The sequence below is a fragment of the Sander lucioperca genome, chromosome 8 (genome assembly GCF_008315115.2).
Source record: "Sander lucioperca isolate FBNREF2018 chromosome 8, SLUC_FBN_1.2, whole genome shotgun sequence".
NCBI lineage: Eukaryota > Metazoa > Chordata > Actinopteri > Perciformes > Percidae > Sander > Sander lucioperca.
Genome location: NC_050180.1, coordinates 9,183,428 through 9,209,974, shown reverse-complemented (window position 1 = coordinate 9,209,974; position 26,547 = coordinate 9,183,428). Strand labels below are relative to the sequence as shown.

At 39.4% G+C, this 26,547-nt stretch overlaps 1 protein-coding gene across 1 annotated transcript in view; it reads right to left on the bottom strand.

Moving 5' to 3' along the window:
* ube2f (ubiquitin-conjugating enzyme E2F (putative)) overlaps positions 1-26,547 on the bottom strand; it is a 37,604-nt gene that overhangs the window by 5,949 nt on the left and 5,108 nt on the right. Inside the window, exons 3-8 of the mRNA XM_031291645.2 lie at positions 26,221-26,286; positions 17,118-17,185; positions 14,695-14,765; positions 14,156-14,213; positions 7,795-7,827; positions 6,715-6,777 (exon numbers count right to left, since the gene is read on the bottom strand). Coding sequence (XP_031147505.1) covers positions 6,715-6,777; positions 7,795-7,827; positions 14,156-14,213; positions 14,695-14,765; positions 17,118-17,185; positions 26,221-26,286 — 359 coding nt within the window. The remainder of the gene's footprint in view (positions 1-6,714; positions 6,778-7,794; positions 7,828-14,155; positions 14,214-14,694; positions 14,766-17,117; positions 17,186-26,220; positions 26,287-26,547) is intronic.

The following is a 26,547-nucleotide window of genomic DNA, read 5'->3' as shown; positions in this document are numbered from 1 at the left end:
TGGATATATTAGGCAAACAGATTGCAAAGGGAATGCTGAAGGGGAGAGGAGAGGAGAGGAGAGGAGAGGAGAGGAGAGGAGAGGTGTGAACAGGGAAAAGAATAAGTGGAATAGAGAAGAGACAGATGAAAAGGGATGCAGAAGGGTTGAACACTCAACAGTCCCGGGTGTTTTCACACTTGCGCTGACAGAGGATTTCTTCTTTTGAGAATTCTGTAAGTTTAGTAAAAATGTCAAAGCCCTGTCACGGCTGGGTGTGGTCCAGAAAAGTGATTTTACCTGGAAATGGTGAGGATTTCATATAAGTGAACTCCAGTGTGGTCTGCGGCTTTCCACTCCACACTCAAAGTTGAATAATGTGATTGGTTGAGTCTTTTTCATTATATATCCAGCACTAATGATAAAGAAACTAAAATGTGTGTTCCCAGAATTATTCAAGGCATAGTTGTTGAGATTATCTAGACTAAATACTTGTGTTTAATGACAGACTTGGATTTGATGAAAATACCGATGGCATTGTTAAAAAGGCCCAGCAGTGTCTTAACTGTTATGCAAACTAAACTCTATGTCTCTTATATTGAAAGTATTTAAACTTTTTCATTTATTTGCTGATTTACAACCCGTCATTAAGAGGACAATAATCTATCTCAAGGTAGTGTTAAGCACTAAACTGATTGGGAAAAGATCTCTGGCACAGTTTAAAACTGAATTCAAGTCAATGGCCCACCACATGTTCTTAGTTCTTTAAGCCATCAGTAATGGGTTTTCGATTGCCTGCATATATAACAAGTAGATGGAAGTTTGGTTTATTTTATGTATGGAAGTATTCTGAATTAAACTTTAGGTGGCTGGGAAAGGGATATGGTCTGCCGGTGAAAAGATACATACAACATATACAAAAGTATGATAAAGATGTGTAATGTTGCATAATTAACCCACAGGATTTTTGGAAGTTTACACTCGGCTTATATAGGCTGCAAAAACACAAAGTAAAGAAGACCATACACACAATAAAATACTAAAATGTCCAAATAATGACAGACAAACCATCTTTTAAGAGCGACAGAGCCTGATGCATTACATTTAAACTTTAATCAGCCATACTGTACGGGAGATGCCATCAGATAATAGCACAGCTGAGATGCAATCACAGGCATTAGTCTGAAGGAACGGGATAAATACTGTGACACATTAGCCCCAACAATAGGGATTCACTCTCTATGTCAAGCACACTTCAGCAGTGTGGTGCTGAACCAGAGCCAAGACGAAAAGTCGGTCTGTAGACATAAATACTGTAAATAGCAAAGGGCTAAAAAAAAAAAAAAATAGGAGGAGGCTGTTGTGACAAGAAACTAAGATTTGCCTCACCTTCCTCCTTAATTTGCGTTGCTCTCTGTCACAGTTTGCATCACTAATACCATGGCCATACCCAGACTCTCCAGGAAATCAATTTGTTTGAATCATCCTCCACCTCATCAAGAGTTGGTGAGTGTATTTTGGTATAGTCAAGGTTTTGGCTCACAACTTCTCCATTCAATTGGCAGGTTTACAGGGCAACACAGACAGACAGCCAGTCAGCAGAGAGCAGAGCTGCCAAGCTCTTTTGTTACATTATTGCAATAAGACCAAGATGCATATATAATACTGAAGGATTTAAGATGCTACAAATTCTATCCAGCAACAAAAGAAATCCTGACAAGTCAAACGTTAGAACAGAAGTACAAAGAGTCATTGCTATGGAGATGCTGATGGAGATGGAGAGTCTGAACTGGGCTTTATGCTCAGCTGAATTAAATGTAAGCTGTTTTTAATCAGGATCCTATGTGACTCAGGAACAACCTTGATGTCTCTTCTTCCTTTGGTATAATGAGACCCCATAGGGCCACATCGATCACTACTCAGGGACAGAAAACAAATAATGGAGACAGAAGCCAGATCAGGATCTAACACATGGTATGTGCGCTTGACATAACTGACTATTGATTAAAGAGGCTGAGCCACTTGAGATACCGGAGGAAGCCAGGGTGTGAGGATGTAAGAGACAGAAAGAGAGAAAGGGGCTCTTTCACATTGATGAGTAACAATCAATGTAGATGTAGAGAATTTAGAATTCAGAAGGCAACGATGGGACGCATGAACTCTGGAGCTTAACCGGTCACACACTCCCCAAGGTCCCACTCCGTCACTATGTGCTTCAGTAGTAGTCATATTACAGTTAACAGAAACAAATCTCTTGCAATATGTGCCAGATACTCTGGCAACTAAATTATATTTTCAGTTGAAACAATGAGGTACGTGTTGTACTGAAGACATCTGAACTCATCTGATTTATGGCAGGTCAGCCTTTTGCCATTTTATAGACATTTGCCATTTAATAAATGACACATGTTCATGCTGCTGGGTGGTGTATTAAAGGGTAAGGGGCTATTCATTTTGGTTCACATCGTTGAGACGGTTTCCGCCATTGCTGTCTTTAAAACTAAATAAGATACAATGTATAACACGCTGTATTTCCAGAGTTTTTGTAAAATTTTTAAAGGTTTGTTTTCCTTTTTTTCCTCATCGGTAACATATGCAGTGAATATTGTGATGTATTGATGTATTGAAGATGACTTGATGTGACGCCAGTTTATTTAGTAAATACAATACAATGGGCCCTTTTTTAAACCCTGTCTTGTGCATTGCACAGCTAAGTATTTGTCAGCAGTCTTTATAAAGCTTCAAACAAATAAGTACTGAGAGAGTGCCACAGACAAAGAGGGTGCTTTGAAATAATCCCTGGACGTCAGTCAGGGGATGTACTCTCACTTCTACCTGACAGTCTGCAATGTCAACTACCCTACCTTGTAAGAAGGTTTTATTTGGGTCACTAAAAATAGTATAAGTAGTATAGTAGTATATATATTTTTTTTATATTTCAGAATTCCATATTACACAAATATTCATGTAAACACCGCTTATGCTGGAGCTGCAGACTCTTTCAAGCCAATAAATCTATTCCATTTAAGTGCCATCCTTACTAACTGTGTATGTTATAAAGGTGTCTGTGCATGTACATACACAAAAAGCCACTAACAACCAACAATGGTACAATATTACACACACACACACACACACACACACACACACACACACACACACACACACACACACACACACACACACACACACACACACACACACAAATTGCCCATTTGGATTCTTCCTTTCAGCCACTTTAACTAGCAAATGTATTTAGAGAGCACCCACAGGAGTTCCACTTCAAAAGTCTCAACACAGACAGACACACATATCCACAAGCATACTTGTATGCTGACACACACACACACACACACACACACACACACACACACACACACACACACACACACACACACACGGCTTCACCCACTCGCTGCTGAAGTTGATTACAGCAGGCTGTAACTCAGTGGGAGTGGGTCATGGATGGATGTCTTTGTGTTTTCAGTTGTTGTGACTCCAGAGAACCACAACAGCACACTGAAGCAGCACCAACACTTAACGTAAAAAATAATTTAAATTTCTTTTATGACTCACTGAGAATAAAGTAGTATCAATTTGATCTCTCTTGAATATTGAGAGATTCAGGTTCAGTATTTTTGGGTAAAACACATACATCTTCTACATTTACAGTTTTGGGAGCATACTGCATTCTGTTAATTAGCAGCCGTGGGTGGAACTCATACACAGCACAGTAAGTGCCCTGTTGCCTCTAGGTGCTATAAGGAACATTCCATTTAGGAAGTAAAGAAAGCATTAAATGAGACATTTGCCTCAAGGACAAATCCGGGCAAAATGAACCTAGGGGTTAATAACACGTGTACTGAGTCAACCGTTCTCTGGGATATGTTTTCATGCTAATGGAATGTGACCAGTTTTATCACAAACCGCTAATTAGCTTATTACGCTAGTCGTCGGGGCACGGGTAAAGTAAAAAGAAATCGCTATTTCTATACCACTAACAAGGCTCAAAATAGCACCACACTTCCATGGTAGCATAATGAGGGTCCCTACATGTAAACCGAAGCATTGAGAACTTTGTAAGTGTACAGACAGTTTATTAAAAAGATAGTTTAGAAAGACAGTTCCGTTCACATATACAGGCAGGCGCCATCTTGGGGAAACAGTCACGACCAGTCAAAAGTTCTCAATGCTTCGGTTTACATGTAGGGACCCTCATTATGCTACCATGGAAGTGTGGTGCTATTTTGAGCCTTGTTAGTGGTATAGAACTAGCGATTTCTTTTTACTTTACCCGTGCCCCGATGACTAGCGTTATAAGCTAATTAGTGGTTTGCGATAAAACTGGTAACATTCCATTAGCATGAAAACAAATCCCAGAGAACGGTCAACTCAGTACACATGTGTTATTAACCCCTAGGTTCAGTTTGTGCCGGATTTGTTCTTTAACTGAAAAAGGTCCTTCACAAGCAGTTCTGAAGATCAAGATTGCTAAGTGCCACTTTCAGTGTTTGGAGAGTTTTCTAAATTTGTATCATTCCGTGCCACATAATTAACCATACTGTTGTCGTAAACAAAGAAAATGGAAAACGTAGACTATAGTTGTTCATGCATTCACAGTTTATCCCAGGGAGTAGAGTTAATTTTTTTTAGTTGGCATTTGAAGCAGTACATGGAAATAGCAAAGGCTCTCTGCCACATTCATGAGGTGACTGACGGCTGATTTATTGGTTGCCTAACAGCAAAATAGTGAAGCCAGCACCTCTGTCTGAACAGGTGTCTGAAAATAAAGCTAGATCAGTGTCCCTAATGTTTTACGTATAACCCACGACCTGTGACTGGGCCCTGCAGAAGCCATTTGCATGTGCTCCTGCACCAACAAAGTATACATAAAGAACATAGAACCCAATGCTTGCACAAAGACATGAGATGTGTACCAGATCACTCCCTTGTTCACTCCTCCCTCCATAATAGACAACAGTTGACTCTATAGTGAGCAATACATTTTTGCATCTATAAAATACATAAAAATGCATTGCACTGTGGGACTGCTAACCTAATCAGTGTATGTTACTTTTTTCATTCCATTGAGTGTAGTCCACTCTCAGAATTAGGACACTTAAATCAAACAGCAGGAAGTGAATACAGTGCATTATATTCCTCATTTTATTCCTGCCTTTTTAGATAGATACATGCTGTTGCTGTTCAGAGACATTTCTAAGAGGCTTTGGCTTACTAACAAATTAATCTGGGTCTCAACACCAGAAACAAGGACTTCTTTGCATTTACATCATGAAAGGCTCCCAATTGACACTCTCCCTCTACACTTGCTGGGACTATTGGCTAATCTAAACAATCATAACCCCTGCAACAAACCACCATTTATTTCTTGCACATTCAATCTCCCTTTCCCTCTCACAACAACACACACGCATGCACGCACAAATGCAGGCACACACACGCATGAATGCACGCACACACACTCCTGCACGGACACATGCACACGCACGCACGCACGCACGCACGCGCGCACGCACACACACACACACACACACACACACACACACACACACACACACACACACACACACACACACACACACAAATTATTTCACATCTAATGGGGTCACATGGCAACCATTATCACGCACTTCTGGATACATCCCAATGCATCATGGGAAAAGCTATGTGCAAAGTGCCAAAGGTCAAATGTTGTACCTTAAAAGGCTTTTAGCTCGTCTCAGCTCGGGCTCAACTAACAACTATTACCTTGGCCAGCAGGCTCCTTGCAGAGTTACATTAGTTTGGTTGGCAATCCAGGAAAGCAAATACTGTAAGCAAAACACTGAGAACATCAGTTTGTCCACTCTCTGACACTGATGTACCAATAAAGAACTGAATGGAAGAGAGTTGATGCACAAGATAGAAATAAATGGGAGAGTGCAAATGGGGAGAGATATAGGGAATAAGTCAAGAATCAATTAGCCAGGGTGCTTATCTTTTGGAAACAAATTTGTTTTGCTTAGAGCAAGGCTGGCATTCAACCGCTTGCACACGCGCATCATTGTGTATGTATAATATAATAATAACTACACTGGATGGTAAGGCCGAGATAACGTATAACTAAAGTTACAGTTCATAGAAACACAAACACATGCAGGCATGCATATGTGTACCCATACATACAGAATCACTCATACACAATATATCTACATCACCAAGGAGCAGGTAGTGAGATGTGTGGGTGCTTATGTGACTTACAAATTGTAGAGTCTGCAGTCTACTGTTTAGGCACATAATTAAATCATTTTTATTATTTTTGTTAAAATATAACACCATTTGCACATGTCCCATGCATACAGCTCTGGAATATAACATCATAGCCATCTCTGCTCAGAAAGGCTGAGGTTTGCTTTTTGTCTTCATCCCATTACACCAGATTAAAGCTCTCTCAACTGAATATCTCATAATTCAGTCAAAGCTGCAGCAGAAAATTGAGTTTCTGCAGCAGCTGTACGTCTTGTCCAAATACATTTTCTATGCAGGCTGTCAACAGAAGCTAGGGTATGAATATGATTATGGAGACCATAAGCATATCTGAGACACTATGGGGAGGCTTCAAAAGTGAATCGTCTGCATGTCAATGACTCAAGTCACAGTTTGCACTGAATTTATGTCTGATGATAAAACAGAATTTAAGATACAATCCCCCCGAGCGTGTCAGTAAAACCTCACCTTGTCTCTCAGATGATGTTCTGCAGCATCGATGTTCAAAGGGTCGTCAAAGTTCAACAGGTCCTGGTGCAGAGGCAAAGAGAGAAAGAGAGAGAAGACATGAAGAATTGCCCACGTCAGCACTATTTGCTGTCTGCAGTGTCACCCTGGATACTGCAATTGCGACAAACAAAACATTATAATTAAGCTGTTGCCGTAGAGATGCCATGCACAACAAGCAAGGCGAAGTGTGGGAGTGTTCATAGAGAGATAAAAAGGAGGATGCCTGAGAGGTTGTTTCCTGATTAAGAGGTACAATTTAGGGCATGGCCCCACATCAATGCAGATTACCATCACCATTATCATCATAGACACAGTGCTGACCCCAGGCCGAGTGTGGACGCTTTCAAAGTGCAATCAATGATAGATTTATGCAAGCTTGCAATTAGCAAAGTATGCATATTTTGGACTAAACTAAGTAATCTGATTATTATCAGCTGCGTACTTACGGCTTACTTTGGCATCCAAAATGTTTAAATGAAACTTATTTTTATTTATTTAACATATTCCCCATTCCATTTGATATTTAGAAGCATGTTTGCACTCATATTCACAGTCAAATCTTATCCTCCCTATATTTTAATATTCTTCTGAACGATGAAACATCTTTCCCAACATGACCAGAAAGCTGATTAGTTATCTTCATTTTCTGAAGAATTTGTAATGAATTACTTTCAAACTCAAGACCTGACAAAAGGGGACATCCAGAACCAGCAGGGGATGCATTTCCACAAGCTGATAAAATAATGTGTAATCACAACTGTGTTTATTTCCCTATAATTTTAAAGTGTTCTTCATAACAAGAAAGATCATTTCCCCCAAGTCAGAAATGATGGTCTTATTTCCGCTGTAAAGAGAGGTAAACAAAAGCCTTGGTTCATCTGATCTGAGCTTGGACAAATGTCATTGGTGTAACCTACATACAGTAAGCAACTTCAAACTTCTGTAGTGTGGATTTAATTCATTTCTTTAGGTAGTTCAGTTTCTAACAACATGAAGGTAATATGTCATGGTATTAAAGTAAAAACAAGCAGAACTTACAGTAAACAAGGAGTTCAATCCCCAGACAACGTCCTAGGAAAAAAAAGAATTAAAAAAACATTAATGGTCGCGCACAGAAATGGTCAAATTGCATCACAGACAGCTTTTCTACAACCTAAAAGCAAGAAAGTACATTCAAACATACAGAGCAGTCCTCTCAGCCATCTGACTGTACCAAATCAAGCTTTTTGGCAGTTTATTCCAAATGTTTGATGGGTAGTGTATATAGTATGAAAGGGGTGAATCATTTTACTGACATTAATTCAGCTGACGCTAAATTAGAGGAATAATGAGGACGATGCTAAAGGCTTCTACTTTATATGAGATAACAGGACATTTTGTCTGGGTCCTCAGTAAGAATGGAGCCAGAGTGGTGACACTTGGCAATTTAATATTTTATGTTATTATAAATTCCTTTTAGTCTTATGACGAAAAGAAAGATCTGTTCTTAAACAAATCAATCAAAACCACAAAAAGGCTGCATGGCACTGACAAAGAACTTGTTACAAAGTTACTGTGCACATCTTTGTTTTATGGATTCATATGCAGTTATACAATTTGTACGTTTAGCAGATACTTCATTATATAACTTAATAGCAGTATATTCAAATGCTGATCATCTGAGAAAAAAATGCAGTGACTTATTTTTACTGTCCCATCACAAATCTTTTTGGAATATTATCAGTCATTATCACCTTACAGTTATAAAATGAAACCACAGCTAAATGAATATAAGAATGGAAACTCTCCTGCCAATGATAAAAAAAGTGAAAACAACTACAACAATTAGTGTCGATGCACTATAATACTAAATACCCACTTAATTTTGCTCGACTGTCAAGTAAATTCCGTAAATTCGAAATGCAAGCTTTTCAACTTCCAGTCTCTAAGATGGAAACCACTATGAACAGTGCATATATTATTCTGCAATAACCTTCACAAGAATCTCTTCAACATTTCCCTTGAGACAAAGCAGCCATGGGAATCTTTAATGTACCACTGCAACAAGCAGGATATGACTATAGAGTAGGTTTGACAGTGGCTAGTAGAGGCTGTAGGGTTCTGTGTATGGTAAAACAAAGGCACAATCATAACTGCCTTTTTATTGTAGCTTACAACTTTCATTATGCCCTGCTTGTTACCTTCAGGAATAGTCAAGTGAAATCTAACTAAGAAATGCAGGGACATGGTGACAGAATATAAGAGTGATGGAAAACATCACAGAAGACCAACTAATAAAGGAAGTTTTATTTCACTGGGTGCTGCTGCATACAACTGTTAGACGGTCCGCTGATCGACAATTTCAAGGTAATAGTTTCAGGGATTCCTTTTAATTAACTTTTGCTCATTCTACACACATGTATTTATGTAATTTACATAATGAAATAAAGCCCTGAACTAACAACATGTCTGTTTCGCTAACTCTGTGATTAAGGCAAATTAAAATAATCTTGCAGAGAATTCCAGGCTGAACTAACCCCAAAGAAAAATGCATTGCTTTTTCTCCGTCTCCTATGTACCATGGTACATACTAATAGGTTTAATTATCAAACTAAAAAAACAAACATTGTTTTTGTCTGATTCCTGTTGAATTGAAACCAAACTAGCACCAGCTTTTATTAGAGCCAGCCTGTTATTAGAGGCTTCATTTCTAAAGGCTACGGTATAGACTAAATCACCATGTCACACTTAACATACACCTTCCTCCACAACGCTGCGGAGGAGGGTCTGGCTAGTCCACACAGCATTCCAGGATGGGAGAAAAACGTGCTCTGGTTTATTGGCATTTCTTTAACCCAATCACAATTGTCATGGGCGGCGCACAGAGTCCCGGTGCTGCTGCAAAATAGCCTCGGGAAGGAACTTGTTTTGGTGGAACATGTGTACGTTCAAAATTTATTTTAGTCATGCAACAGAAAACTCAGATTGGACAGATAGTCTAGCTAACTGTCTGGATTTACCCTGCAGAGATCTGAGGAGCAGTTAACCATAGTCCTCATAAATCCACCAGAGTTTGAAACGCCAACACAAAGAAAGCGGAAGGTGACCGAAAATAAGGACATTAGGCGGTATTTCCGGCGGCAATGGAGCAATCCCGGAAGTGGAATAACGTTGTGGATATAGACTACACTTAACACAACACACTTTTGGGTAGACAACTGGCCATTGATTTCAATTGTGAAGAAATGCGAAATCAGCAAACTTGTTTTATTTGTCATGTTGTCATTTTCAACCGTAACTGTAACGCTTAATATATATATATATATATATATATATATATATATATATAGTGAATCTTGAAAGGTTCCGACCTATCTGACGTTTCTGTTGTGATTATTTTCTTTTCTCTGTTGCTTTGCATCTTTGATAAACCAAATCTAGTGTTACATACAGCTACATCTCACCGCCAGTCTGACTGACTGCTGGTTTTGGGTGGTGTCATTTTCTCTAGTCTGTGGCCCAACAGGTAAATTAGGTCTCCAACCTAATGTTAGTGAAAGTGCTGACATATGAAAGCATCAAACATGCATTTAAGATGAATGAGATGAGAGTATATGCAGTTGTTCCTCGCCCCCAGTCATTTTAAATTGTCAAATTCAATGCAAGTGCTGGTACACTGACTGCAGCCAGAGGTTCGTCCTTCCACGGAGAGGGTAGAATTTGTGAGTTGCCGTGAAACGTATGATCCAATAAATAATCATAATTGTGAGTGACATTGAAAACAAAGACAACACAAGCTCTGATTGTTTACTGTCTGGTTGGAGTACACTTTTCCAAAAAACATCTTAGAATCAGTATGTTTACTGTAATTAACTGCAGGGGTGTCCTGGTAGCCTGAAAGTGCTCTCAGACAGCGAGCAGTTACCGCTGCAGAAACTGGGTTTTCTGTATTTTGAATGAGCGGCCGCAGCTCCTGACTACCTCCAATCCTACCAGCCCACAAACTACAGGCTGCTGCTATCCACCGAATAGGAACGCATCAAGCAGCTAGAGAGTGGATTGTAGCTTAGAATAGAGGAAATGGTTAGCAATATGACATGATTATTATAGCAAGTTTTGCTAGTATCAGAAACATTGTTTATTGTCACAAAAGCTTTTCGCCGCAATTGAAAAAAAGTTTGTATTGAAATTTGACGTCTCCATTCAGCTTTTCTAATGCAATGCTTCAAAATGCACATGAACATATGCGAATAGAAACACGACTATGGTCACACGGCGGGCCAGTGGGAAGTTGAAAAAGTTGAACCATCATGAACTCCAAATGCTGCAGCAAATAGTCGCTAACATCACAAGAGAAAGCACCTTAAATGGATGGGGCTCATACCACAACTGCAACATCCTCAGTGGATTCCAGCTGAGGACCTTTGTTGCAAACCCACTCCTTCGTCTACGAGAGCACCCTTGTTTCAATTCTACAATACGTCCATTAAACTGCCTTTAAATATACAGCTGTTTTACAAAAATAGATTAAATAGAAACAGAGAAATAGTACCTGTCAAAATGAAATATTTCTGCTTAAAAAAGCTAAACTCAAAGCAACAAAGTGGTGAGTTTGACATGACTATTTTTTCCACTCAATGCTTTGAAAATGTATTTTGTTTAATTTACAGTGTGTGTGTGTGTGTGTGTGTGTGTGTGTGTGTGTGTGTGTGTGTGTGTGTGCTGAAGTGGAGACGAGTGGTGACCAGTGAAGAGGGACATCATCACCCACTCAAAAACTCACACAATCCTTTCTGACTCACAGCTTTTGCACTTACTTTTTCTCACATATTTTTGTGCACTCACAGGGACAGTCGCTGACACACATGAACCCAAGCCTGACCACTCCCTCAAATATGACCACATCCACATCTACGTTTAACAAACGATAGACTGCATTTAAACTTGGAACACAAAACAAACATCCACCCACTGTCACACACAGGCCAGGGATAAGAAATGGATGGCCACGATAATGCCAAAGCAACACATCTATGAGCAACATCAAAAGGTCACTGTACTGTCCTTCAGAGGGGAACTCACTATGGCTAAAATAAAAGATGGTCAGGCTGATCGTTCATTTCAGAGCAAGGTACGTTTTCATGGCAAAGTCTTCCATTTCTTCTTGGTGTATCATGTGATTGGCGTCATGCAAAGTGGAACATAATGTGTTCAGTGATATGGAGACACTAAACCTGTCATGATGACATTGCAATGAAACAAACTTTATCCAGCTTCACAATTTTCAATTACGTAGAATGTGTTCTTTATTCTGTACAAGAAAGCTATGTATTTCAGTTTCTACTGAAAGCAGAAAAATAAGATCTCCCAAGTATGTTAATGTGTGCAGACAACTCCAGATTGACTAGACATAAAGTTATAAAAAAAAAAAAAAAAAGGGGGAAGAGAATCCTTGAGAATAAGACAAATCATGACAATAACTTCAAGAGCACTCTTGAAGAAGGCAGGAAACTCAAAAGGTAACAAGATTTACTGGATGACCCTCTAAACTTGTAAATCTGGCAATGGGGGTAGGAGGGGCATCCAATGCCTCTGCATCCACTTCTAAAGGCAACTGCACCTAATATGCATACATTTATATATGTTCATAATTACAAGTGCATCCCAGTGCAGTGATTGAGAGGAATGTTGATCTTGCCTTGCGTCCCTGCTGAGAAGCAGAGATATGTGTCGGTTGTATCAGAATGTTTGAGTCAAAATTAAACATGGAAGGCAGAGCTTCACCATATAACCACATTCAGCTCCACACTAGGCCTGCACGATTCAGGGAAAAATATGAATCACGATTTTTTTAGCTTAAAATTGATATCACGCTTCTCTGCCACGATTTTTTTCTCACAAAGTGTAATGTTTATTGCACACATGAACCATGACAAAACAAAACAAATTGGCAGTACCAAACATAGATTTTCTTTTGGCAAGTATAGCACATTGTGCATCACCACAAGCCTGTAAACAGAGGCTTCAGTGAATAAAGAAAATAAAGTACATACTGGCCATTTAAGTACAGTAGGCTACCAAAAATAGTGACATAACTAACTAAATATGGCCCTGATACAGGCTCTATCTGAACTCCTTGAACATGTCTTAACATAATTAAAACATGTCAAATGCTTTCAATAAATTAATTGAAGGAAAATAAAAATACTATATATATATATATATATATATATATATATATAAAATCGAAGTCATTTTAAAATTGTGAACGGGTGAATCGAGATCGCGATTTTCTAATAATTTATTGTGCAGGCCTACTCCACACCGGAGTTGCCATCAAATATAATTTTAGTCAAATCTTGAATAGGGATAGCACCACACCATTGCTTTAAACTGTAGTAACAGTTTCTGATCAACTTGCAGAAAGTGCTCATTTTGTCACAGCCCTGCCCTGTGGCCAGTGGTCTTTAGACTCTTTGTTTCAGCGCAACAGGATGTCTTTAGTTGTCTTCATTCCAGTATCTATTTCTTAAAGGTTATATGGTTTTTTGTTCATGTTCCTTGTTTTATTCATTGTGTTATTTTGAGTTGTCTGTGAGTGCCCTGTCCTTATGTGTTTCTGCATGTTTTCCAATTAACACCTGTCATATATAACACCAAGGCCAACACCTCGTCAGCCCGACTTTGTGTTTTCAGTCCTCGTTGTCTTGTTACCCAATCAGTGTTTCCCTCGTTATTCCTGTTCCTTGCCCACTCCAGCTGTGCCTTGTCTTGCAATTTCCTCCATGTGTTCGTTCTTTAACTTCTTTGCCAATTTGTTTGTCCTGTTTCCCTGTCTTGCTCTTCGTTTTCAGTCTATCTAAGTTTGTTTGTCTGTTATGTCATATGTCCTTGAATTGTCCCAATACTTTCTCTCTGTGGTTTGGTTGTGCTTTATTGGGCTTTTGAATTGGTTTGGTTGTGTATTTTTTTTCTTCCATCTGACTGTGTGGGGTGTGGGGCATAGGTGGGGGAGTTATGTATCTGTGTTCTTTCTTGTGTTCATGTTATATGTTGTTGTTTGACTTGGAAGACAATAAAAAGTATACAGTAAAAAAGTAAAGGAGTGTGCTTTCATGTTGGACTGGAATATGTGCCAACAATGAAATATCACAGTATAAGGTCTATTCTACTACACAACTGTTGTAGGTGCTGTAAAAAAGAAATCTTACCCTCATTGTAAAACTAAACACTGTTGAAATACAGATTGATTTCACATGGAGAGTAGAGTCCTGTTAGTCCATTCACCACCCACAACTTGAAGACAGATAAATACATGCTACACTTTTCCTGTTCTAGAAAAACATGCAGTTGGAAATCCCTGAAACATCGGAGTTCTAAAAGAGAGTAACATTTTCTTTAATAAATGCAATGTACCTACCTTTAATGTTCTAGTTGGGGCCCAGCCTGTGCCATCAATAGAGTGTTCCCGCAATAGGCTGAAATAAAAAAAAATAGAAATACTTGCATGTTATCTAAGACACTTTGTGGCAGCTTGTCACTGTAGGTTGTTACCCTCATGCAATGCCAAAAGTGTTGCTGAAGGTTACAAACTGCAAGATCATGAACAAAACTGTAACATTTTCAAGAATGTGATAAGCTACATTGTTTAAAAGGGGACAGTTCACCCCCAAACCAAAAGCACATAAACTTGTTTTGGTGGTGGTCACACCAAAACAATGGTTTTGTTTTTTGGGGTGAACTGTCCCTTTAAGGGTTTGCCCATTACATTTCAGGGAATGTGGGTGAGAGTGGATGTCTACAGTAGCTAAGGGAATACTCTTTTATTAGCTTTTTCTATCAATTGCTTAGCAGGGAGAACAATAATGTAACTTAAAGTAAAATACGAAAACTAGAGCTAAACAGAGGAAGAAGCTTCGCACTGTAGGTGAGTCGTGAAGGAGGTGTCGGCAGCATTACCTTAAACAGATCTCTCCATTCTCTGTGATGTTAGGATGCCATATTCTGGTCAGACATCTCACTTTAGGAGGCTGGAGATTAACATGGAGAGAAAATTAAGAAAGGAGAGAGACACGTTTTTATTTACTTTAATTTAAATCTTTTAATTTAATAAACCTTTAATACCCAATATTAACTTGTCAGATCATCTTTATATAATAAAAGTCTTTGCAGAAGGTGTAAATGGAGGTAACTCCATGGTTATGCTGCTGTTGCAAAATAGCGTACTTTACTAGGTAAGCTTTAGGCCTGAAGTCCTCATCAGTGACCAGTATTAAATCAGGGCACAACATCAAGTTTTTATCTTCATTTATGTATTATATAGTGATGATGTATCGAGACAACTACAGCTTTTACCTCTGTGGTTCAAATGTTCTGTGTGGCGTAATTTCCCATTTTCTCTATTTTTGTGAAATTCTTTAGTCATGAGCATTTGAATAGACCAGCCCTCAAAACTCAGGCCAGTGTTCACAGATGGTTTATTCACTGTTGTTGGTCAACATGGAGGCTTCTGTGCCTTCTGTCTCTGTGCTCCATGTCCCACTGTGGTTTGAGGCTTTTAACTTGTCTAGTAGGACAATATTCAAATTTGAGAGAGAAAACATCCCCCACGGCGCTTCTTCATTAACTCAGTTTCAGAGTTTGACAATTGAAAGCCAGCTTACATGTTTTAAAGTATCTATATATTTATATTGAATAAATTATAGATTATTACATTGCTTGGTTGAATTCGAAGGCATTCTGCGTGCGGTCTGTTATTTCTTGATAACAGACCGTTGCTAAGGATAACACACCGTTGCCATGCATAGCAGAGCGTTGCTATGGTCGCCGTTCTGTTCACTCTAGAGGACAGCTATATCAATCCGCTAAAAGAAGTCCGGATAATTTATCAGCTGTGGCAAAAAGTGGGGAAACGTGGATCAACTTCTGTCCTCCAATTCAAGCAACGACAGCAGATCTGGTGAGCGCCATCTCTACATCTTTATATATGGTCTATGATCGCTACGCAGTAACTTCAGCCGTAGGGACAACACCGCTAATTAGTTAGCTTGTATTATAACATGTTTAACGTTACAGGTGTGTCAACTGCAGCGGCTGTGCAAAAAGGATGTCCTGATCACCCTGTCGGGGTTGTATTCGCTATAACAACCGCCTCGCTCTACATTATCCCTTACATAAAATATACTTTACAAATGTACTCACAATGTCTTTACTGCAATGTACTATTTTCTTATTGTTCTAACTCCACCCTCAATCTTCAATTCAACTTGTTTGAAACCCTGCTGCAGGAACACTCACACAGACTAGAAAGCAAATTACTCTTACTATTAATGTGACTTTATTACCAGTTATATACTGAAACTTTCTGTCTTGTCATACTACTCTTCGCCAATATCTGCCACGGGAGCATTTCTCTCCTTGAACGCCACTAGGCCCAACTTTATGAATCGATTAACCTTTCATGATTGAATGTTAATTTAATTCTGTGGCAGGCGTCATAAAACTGCCAGGGATGGATGCATAGAGGAAATGGTGTGTGGGCGGCAGCTGCCATTTATAGTGGAGATGCTGCTACTTATATCCCTGAGAACTGAGTAGGCCTACTATGTTTTTTATTGTGAAGAGCTGTCACTGGTCAATGATTCGGTGAATGTATTTGACAGCTAGTTAAATAAATAAATTGTTAATTTGATAAATTGTTAGTGTGTGTGTGTGTGTTTGTGTCTCTATGTATGCCTTGTATCTTCGTCTTTTGTCTAGCCCTTTATCTCTCTCTCTCTCTCTCTCTCACACAACGATTTATCAAATTAACAATTTATTTATTTAACTAGCTGTCAAATACATTCACCGAATCATTGACCAGTAACAATAAATAACAATAAATTGTTAATTTGATAAATCGTTGTATGTGTGTGTGTGTGTGTGTGTGTGAGTGTGTCAGAGAGAGAGAGAGAGAGAGAGAGAGAGAGAGAGATAAAGGGCTAGACAAAAGACGAAGATACAAGGCATACATACGTGTGTGTGTGTGTGTGTGTGTGTGTGTGTGTGTGTGAGAGAGATAAAGGACTAGACAAAAGACGAAGATACAAGGCATACATACAGACACAAACACACACACACACACACTAACAATTTATCAAATTAACAATTTATTTATTTAACTTGCTGTCAAATACATTCACCGAATCATTGACCAGTGACAGTTGGTTAAAACATAGTAGGCCTACTCAGTTCTCAGGGATATAAGTAGCAGCATCTCCACTATATATGACATAGACAACATAAATACACAGGCGGGAACGGGCGGGCACGGGCATGCACACAAGCAGATACACAAATTGAATTTTTTGACCAAATGATGAGAAAACACCTGGACAACTCACCACCATGTTATAGGCTTCGGGGACGTCTACTTCAAACTGAAACCTTCCACTCTGGTAGTAACCCTCATCTGGAAGAAAGACAGAGGGCAAGGGTTTTCAATAAAGAGTATCGGTTTTATAACAAACATCACTTTACAATTCCCTGTGAAAAGAGGGACATGATCATTGTCATACACTGTTGATCAGCGTTTAGATATGTCAACATATCATTATGACCTTCTGGATTAAGTGACCAAACACTGTCAGACATCATCTTGAACAAGAAGCCCAAGTGTTTCTGCTGGTAACGTTTGGCCTAGCGGGCTGCCAGATGTCACTGTACAGCAGCAGCAATAGCAGTTACCTTATGTACTCTATAGCTGACTGAGTAGAACTCTTTCCAGGGGTCTGTCTGACAGCATAATACACGGATAAAAAAACAAAGCTAATCCTCTCTCCCACCACAAATACTTGTGCTAAATGCAGTATGCTGCCAGATGATGCATAAATTGAGCCAGGTTAAATTTTTTTCTTTATAGCTGGAGCCCTCCCATGCCAACGCAGTGGTCACATTGAAATGAAGGAGGTTTGTCCCTGAACTCTACGTGACAGAATCTGGAGGAGATCGACCAGCTCAGCTGAGATCAAGGAATCTGCTACATGAGAGTAAATGAGAGGACCGATTGGACGAACTGAATCTCAACCTAGGAAGTTATCTCAGAGGAGAAAAAGGCCTAATGTGTGATGTTTCAGTTGGACCACATTCTGTAGGTCAAACATAATCATAACACTGGCTTTAATCCTCCCTTTTGATCTTGCAATGGCAGACTTCAGTACACCAAAACACACACACACACACACACACACACACACACACACGCACACCTACTAAACAACACATAACATCAAAGCATAAAGCAAAAATGTTTATTCATATACACACATCACAAATTAGATATTTCTCAGTCATTTGCAGTGACATTTGTATGACCGGTTTATATATCCATCTACCTTTGTAAGCTGTCCAATCAATGAAAGACACCTTTCTCTCTGTTTGCCCACTCTCCCCAAATGTAGCCAATTAAAGACATAGGATCTGTTGAAGAGGAGTCTTTAAATAGTTTAACTAGAGGAGATGCTAGAGAATCATGCCAGAAAGAAATAAAACTACCTATGACGGCCGATATAGCTAACACAGGTGCACTGATACTCATGGCAACTTTTGATTGAACTCAAGAAATTGAGGGAGAGATTTAGAGGAAAGGAAAGCACTCGATAATATGTAGTGATCTGAACGGGTACATGTGCACTATTGATTAGGTAGCCAGTATCCAGTTTTGCACAATTTGTCTAAAAATAACATGTTAAAATACACTTCTGCGCTTTATTTTAAACGGTCTCATTTACAAATACAGAGAGGTGAAAATGTTGTTTACACCTTACAATATAATGCAATACAAATTTCCCAAAAATACCAGTTAATTCAACACTGCTCTGACGCTGTATCAATAAAACTTAAAATGAGTTTTCAGAAGAAAAGGTTTTTTTACACGCACACATCAAAATTAGCATGAAAGGCCAGCAGCTGTCTCACTCTCACTCTCTACCCCTGCCTGTGTACGCAAACACTGGGCAGTTTGAGATAAGGCCTTCTTAAAAGGGCTATCTAAACCTCACCTAGATTCCATTCACTGCAACAAAGACAGAGGTGCAATTTCATTAGACCACAGTCTCCCACAGTCTCCCCTGTATTATAAATGAGAAGAGTAAAGGGAGAGAAACATTGTGTGAAAGAGAGAGAAACGGTACAGCTTGAACAACTATCAAGCAGAAAGGAGTAGAAAGAGAGCTACACATTAAAATCGGGATGGATGGATAGAAAAATGGAGAAAAAGCAACAAAGTAAGAGGGACAAAGGAGGCAGGGAGCATCTGCTAACTGACAGCGGCATTCGGAGGTCATAAATAATTAAAGATTGTCTTCAGTAGACAGGAACAATCAGTCTTTACTGTCACAGGATGCTGAACTGCATACATACACACTGACGCACGCACGCACGCACGCCATGAATAGTTGACGTGCATTGTTGCAACATTTTATTTACTGTTAAAGGACAAATCCGACGCAAAATGAACCTATGGGTTAATAACATGTGTACCGATTCAACCGATATGTTTTCATGCTAATGGAATGTGACCAGTTTTATCGCAAACCGCTAATTAGCTTATAAAGCTAGTCGTCAGGGCACGGGTAAAGTAAAAAGAAATCGCTATTTCTATACCACTAACAAGGCTCAAAATAGCACCACACTTCCACGGTAGCATAATGAGGGTCCCTACATGTAAACCGAAGCATTGAGAACTTTGTAAGTGTACAGTTTATTAAAAAGATAGTTTAGAAAGACAGTACCGTTCACATATACAGGCGGGCGGCATCTTGGGAAAACAGTCACAACCAGTCGAACGACGATCGCCGTGCCTGAGCTATGTTACCGGTTACTGGTTGCACGGCGTTCGACTGGTTGTGACTGTTTTCCCAAGATGGCTATTTTGAGCCTTGTTAGTGATGTAGAAATAGTGATTTCTTTTTACTTTACCCGTGCCTCAACGACTAGCGGTATAAGCTAATTAGCGGTTTGCGATAAAACTGGTCACATTCCATTAGCATGAAAACAAATCCCAGAGAACGGTCAACTCAGTACACATGTGTTATTAACCCCTAGGTTCATTTTGCCCGGATTTGTCCTTTAATGAGGAACTACTAAAATACCAAGGAGGAGGCCACAAGCACAACACACCTGTTATAACCAGTTCATTTCCTGATGTATTTAGGTAAATCCCTGCAGTCACATGCTGATGTGTATTAGGTTACCATATATACCATATTAAAAATATTTAAGTACGATATATTTAGTTTGCTTAGAAGATTGCCTCCTTGACAGCTCCCTTGTTCAGCAGATGGATTTCATTAGTTTATCATTTACATTTATGCTAAACTCACACATCTACATCATGTGGTTGGTCTGCTTTGCTTTCACACCACAAACAACAGAGTTTAATTGAAAGCAGGCAGAGACCCGTCCTTTGAAGCTCTCTGAAAGCACCTTTACTTAAAATGTAAATAGAGCCTTCGTCTGAATCAACGATTTTGACAAACTGAAGCAAAGAAAAATCATGCAGGAAGAAATAAGCCATCATACCCAGATGAATAAGCATAGTTGTGTTTCACCCTGTAGAAAGATAGAGAAGCAGAGTACAGGTACAGGCCCTGATTGGTGTTGACAGATAATTAGGTTTTCTGACAGAGCTCTGAAAGACTCATCCATAATTGTGAGCACAATAAAGAGACAGCTTATCTGAAAAAACACCAACAAACAAGGACGTGTTTTTTTTTCCCTCCATGGTACTGACGTACAAACGTCATTGAAATAAGACAGTGAGGAGCTTTATCAACATTTCTGCTATTTTGTTGTTGTTTTGCCCGGATTTGTGCACTTACATTTTGCACTACTTATATTTTATTTTTACAAACGTGGCTGGCACCAATGTGATTGCCAAAAAAGCTTTATCCTTGCAGCACAACTCAAAACCAATATATAATATTTTCCCATGATGATGATGGTTTCCCAATACAAGAAACTCAAACAAATTATACTGAATGGCAGCAGGGCTTCCACAGAAGGAAACTCTGTTTAGCCATACAGCTGTACTGTGACATGAGCATGAAGCCCGGGCCGTACATGCAGACACACTAATGTGCAGAGTTGAACTTCTGATGGCCCCTGTAGCCTCTGCTTGGCTGTCCAACAAAAAAACAACACCACCACCAACAGAGCACCAGCAAGCTCCAACATTGATCTAATAACTGAAACCCCAATGTGTAGCCAAATTAACCCGTCCAGTGCACTATGTAGCCCAAGCATCTATTTGGACAGCCACAATTCAAACGCTATTGACGTGGCTTAATAGCGCATTTAGAAATAAACCAACAACAAGGTAGTGTCCCTACATTTTAAAGGTAGGATCTGAGACAAACTAAAGCACAAAACATATCCAGCTTGGGAGCTCACAAAGCCAAACTAATACAGAAGTAGTGATACCCAAGCTTGACGTTGACTATTTCTGAGCAAATGTGCATAAAGACAAGAAGTCATCCAAGGTGTTATAAACATATTCAAAAAAGGGCTGTAAGATATGATTGCTGCAAAAGCTCCCTGTACAAAGTGTTGATAGAGGAAAAAAACAACATGCTATTATTTTATCAATGTAGTGGCAATCTGACCACAAAAAATGCCACTGGAGGGAATTTGAAACCATTTCCAACGCTTGCTGGTGCAAATGATGAGGTCCGCCATCGTCTTAAGGTTAATCCTTTATTTTATAAATGCATTCAAAAAGACTGACTGTGTCAGATTAACAACGAGCAAACGAGATCTAAAAAAACATCACTCGCACACAGCTGAGGTTGAAAAACTGTGTCGCTTCCCAGATCCTAATTTCCTCAATCCTCTTCTCACCTGTGATTCCCTTTCTAACCTTGATTAGCACACATACACACAGGTGTGCAGGTGACGTAACACACACACACACACACACACACACTATACACATAACACACGCACGCAGCACATGACTAAATTGGCTACAACAATCAGTAAGGGTCATTGTGAGTTGAATTTTATTTTACTAAACTATACTTTTTTTTGCCATAAATGTACTTTTTTTCAACACACACTATGACCTCTTGCGGTCTCTTAAAGAGTGTTGATGATACACTCAAACTTTGCAGGTTTCTGCAGCGATGTGCACGACAATACATCAATTATCCATATGCAAATCAAGCAGAAAAAGTACACATCTGAAACACAAAGGCAATGTGATTTGTTTTTCTTTCATTACTGTATTTCTATTGATAATCCAAACAATGTCATGTGAGAATGTGTTTACCCCAGAGTGTTGCTGCTGTCCCCATTCCTCAGAGACACAGGGGTCCGGAGCAACGGGGGTGAGCGGTTGCATGGGAAAGAAAAATGAACTAAATCGAGTAACTAAAGAGACATCCCAACTGGCCGATTGTTTTCTGTTATAAAATAAATGTTAGATTCATGTTGGAGAAAATACATTTTGATCAAATATTTGCATACAATATACAGTTTATTATGTAAAAACAAATTAAACAATAGAAAATAATCTGCTCTCAGCCACCCGCCGTGCTTCAATTACATCTGGGCAAACAAATGCTAAAGGAATTATGATTCTTGGAGTTGTGTTAATCATTTGAACATTTTTTATGTATGCATCATGTTCAAAAATGCTCACACTGTTCACTGAGCTGTGATATGGAAATATAGTCAAGAGACCCATGTCGTTTTATTACCTCCGGAAACACCATGTATGTGGACTGAATGTGAACTGAATGTGAACTGATGTATATGTCAAGGTCACCAGTGGGGGAAAAATACTGTTTTTTTATAGGACACAGAGGAGTGTTGCTTGAGGACTTTTTGATAATAGAGTATTGTATAGAGACTATTTCCCATAGGATAAGGAGAGATTTGTTTTTGGCTGTATTCCAATCAGAAAGGACTTCTTTTGTTTTGTGACAGTATGAAATCGATGTGCACAAACTTCTCTGTGGTAGTTATTGGGGAAAACTGATCTGGTGAGACCTTGACACTTTTTCTCTGTAACTTCCCTGTAATTAATTACATAAACTTTTGCAATATATCACTTTAACCATCTCTGTGTTCTCTGTGCTCCCTGTGTTTGTATATTGAGTCCTAAAGCGCATCACTGGAGGGGTCGGAAAATCTCCATAACACAATTTGTTTTTTGTTTCTTCTTTAAGGGAAGTGATTTGAGTTAGCTTGTCTCTTAGAAAAAAAAAACAAAAGCAGCTTGGTACTGGAAATATGAAAGTGAACCATGCAGGGAGATGATTTTAACTTTCACTGGTTTGGATATGCATCCTGAGGCGAGTTCCCTCCTTTGCATTGTATATTTTCCTGACCACTTCCGTGCAGTGCACATTAAAGCGTCTGTGTGTATAATGTTTAACTAATAAACTGCTATTCTGAAAGGAAATTTGACAGCACAGCATGAGGACAATAGAAAAATGAGACACCTTCTAATTAGCATCTTTCATCTGACGTCTTACCGAGACACACAGCCAGCACTTGAGGTGGTATTTTTGGCATTGTCAGGATAGACAGAGGTTCTGAATAATTGAGCGTGTCTTTCTCTGAGAACTCAGTCTCCTTATCAATTTCCCTTAAAGAACACGACACCAGACCTTGTCTCTAATTGCTGATCTTTGCTTTTCTCTGCAGAGTTTGCTTACAAAGACCTTTGAGAAAACTAAGCTTGGCGTTGCAGTGCCTACTCAGGTGGCAGGGAAACAGATGAATCACAGACACATGCATAACATACACACGCACTTACACACTTCACACACAAGGCCGGGGAACAGCTTGAAAACTTTTTCAAATGAATTCACCACTTGCTAAAACATCAAGATTTGCAGTGACTTTCATCAACTCTCTCAAAACCAGACAAAATCAAGTTACCCAGGTCTTTTTCAGAATTAACAATGTCTGGTACTGAAAGCACATATACCACGTTGTAGTATTAGCACCTACAACTGCAATAAAATAAATAAATATTCTGTCTAGGGCTGCACGATATATATATATATATATATATATATATAAATATATATATATATATTTTATTTTTTTTTATCGTTATTGCGATATCAACTTCTGCAATAAACACATCGCGAAAGACAGCGACATTACTGAAAGCATCAGAAGTGCACTTTAATATTTGTTTATTTATCGCAAGTAATATCGTTATCGTGATATTCGGCAACGTTATCGCGTATCGCATATTTTCCTTATATCGTGCAGCCCTAATTATGCCTATGTTTCAGTTTTCTTCACTACTTGTCCCCTCCCTTTCTATTACTCCACACACAAACCCAAAGCCATGTGTTCTGCCTGAAATGAGAGGGTGACATTGGGCTTGAGGGCAGAGAGACAGTGTATGACAAATAGAGAGCAGGAAGTGAGAAGTAGGAGAGCCTCCAGAGACTTGGGTAATCCCACACCAGTGTGCTCGGTTTGTACAATATTCGACAGGTAGCCCATTTTGCTTGGAACACCGCTGAGCAAGCAGATTGGATTTGGGGATTAATGATGGTGCCGCGGTACTGTCAAAGTACAGAGACAAGACTGGAGTACCATCTCAGGAGAAAATACTTTAAGCCCCATAAACTTACTAACATTTGCAGTCTCCCACACATTCTGCACACACAAACCCCGCGTATTGTCTGAAAGTACAAAATGAGAAAGCAGTGGATACAGCTGCATGTCCTACCTGGGGGCAAACATATTTTGCTGAGCACTCCATATTCAGGGAACTGTGTAACATTTAGCTGACATTTTGTATTTCAATTTTCACATTTGTCATCAGGGCTGTCCCCAAAACAGGATTTTCAGAGTCGACTTGTCATGTGCTTGTGGTTCATGCTTTATCATATTTATAAATAGTTTTAGATTTATGAACATTATTACTGATGATTTTCCATACGCCCAACCTATAAATATGAGAAATGCATTAGTCACTCTCACCCTCACCAGTTAGTGTCTAGGGCTGCACAGTATCTAACTTTTTTCATCGTCATCGCAATATCAACTTGCGCAATAAACACAAGGCTGCGACATATTGTGAAAGACACTCAAGAGATTTTCAGTTGAAAGAAAATATCAGTAGAAAAAACTGCACTTTCAAATGTAACTGTCATTCTTTTTTTTAGTGGTGCCTTTTATATTCAATTCAATGTTCAATTTGTTCAATAAAAGAATGTTGGAAATGATTTCCTTTCATTTGTTTTAAATTCAACAAGCAGTTTGTTGTATTTTCGCAGGAATAACGAAAGCAGCAGAAAGAAAAAATTTTGTACACTTTAAAATCTGTTTATTTATCGCAAGTAATATCGTTATCGCGATACTCAACAATGTTATTGCATATCGCATAGTTTCCTCATATCGTGCAGCCCTATTAGTGTCAGCTCAGCTCATCTCCAGAGCTGCAGCCCCTAACTAAACTCCAGCCTACATCAGTCCCACGTTTTACCTATAAGACACATTTAATACCATTGTTCATCATCTGTGATGTGCGAACAACAGGGGCACGTTCGACCGCACACCAGACTAGTGAACGAGACCGTAACCGTGCCTAATGCATGAGGTGTCTAGGTTCTCGGCAAGTTTGAGTTATCAACCGATCCCAGAAGCCTTTATGTCTCGTGCATCTTAGAATTGTGTTCATGGAAATTCATAGGCTACGTTAACACCGCCCCGCCGTGGGCACGCAAACCAGTGACCGAATCTATTAACTCGGTAGGCCAACCAACGACCGTCCGGTTGAACCGACTCGCGTAAAAGAGCCTGTGTCACAGGTGATACCCAATCAGCAGAGATGTGTCTGTAAACTCATGGTAATAAAAAGGAAGAGCGCTTTGCACACACAACATGGTGTTCAACGCACCCCCGTTTCAGTTTTTAAAAAACGTGTTGCTACGTTTTTCGGCGCTGAACGTGGCACAGATTTCCACACAGTCAGAGAAAGTAAAAAAGGAAAAGTGTCATAGTTGAGTTACAAAATCCTAGCACAGCGAGGAGCATATATCCTGTATTGGCTGCAGACAGCGATATCAGCTGAAGATCCAATCACACTGGACAGCAGTAGAGGAGGATTTACCAGCGTCTGGTTTAAAAGTAGTTTAGCCGACTTCATTGACAGTCAGCACCGGAGCTGAGAGCGTCGGAGCAGCCGAAAGACACAAGTCAGGCTACCCTGCCACGCGCTGCCCTCCTTTACATTACCCTTAATTACCATCACCATCACAGTCTGATTTAAAGTGTGTTTAATTCAAACATTAAACTCAGAGCGCACCAGAATGATAAGCAACCAACAACACTGCTGCAATAAGTGTATACAACATTGCCACTGCAAGGGTGGAAGCCTAAAGGACATCCTATTAAGAAAGCAGTTATCAAACAATTATTAAAGCAGTTAGTGTAAGAGAGAAAAGGGGATAGACTGATGTCGCTTTCTCTTACCAGGTGACACTGCCAGCTGAAAATGATGCAGCTTGTCCTCATCTGGGAAACTGGCTTTGCATGTACCTAAACAAAAACAAATGCAGGGGGAAGTTATTAAGAGGCAAAGGTTAAAGCCAGAAGCAGCTGTATGAAGATCTACCATTAATTTTTATTATTTGCCTTTGCACCAAATAATGGCATTAACATAAATCACATATTTTATTTTTATGAAATCCTTCCTGAGCCACAGTCTGTCGATATTGTCTACACAGACTGCAGGATATATGCCTTGGGCCTTGCTGTGGCACCACATTCCCCCCTGGTGTCCAAGGAAACATACTGCAC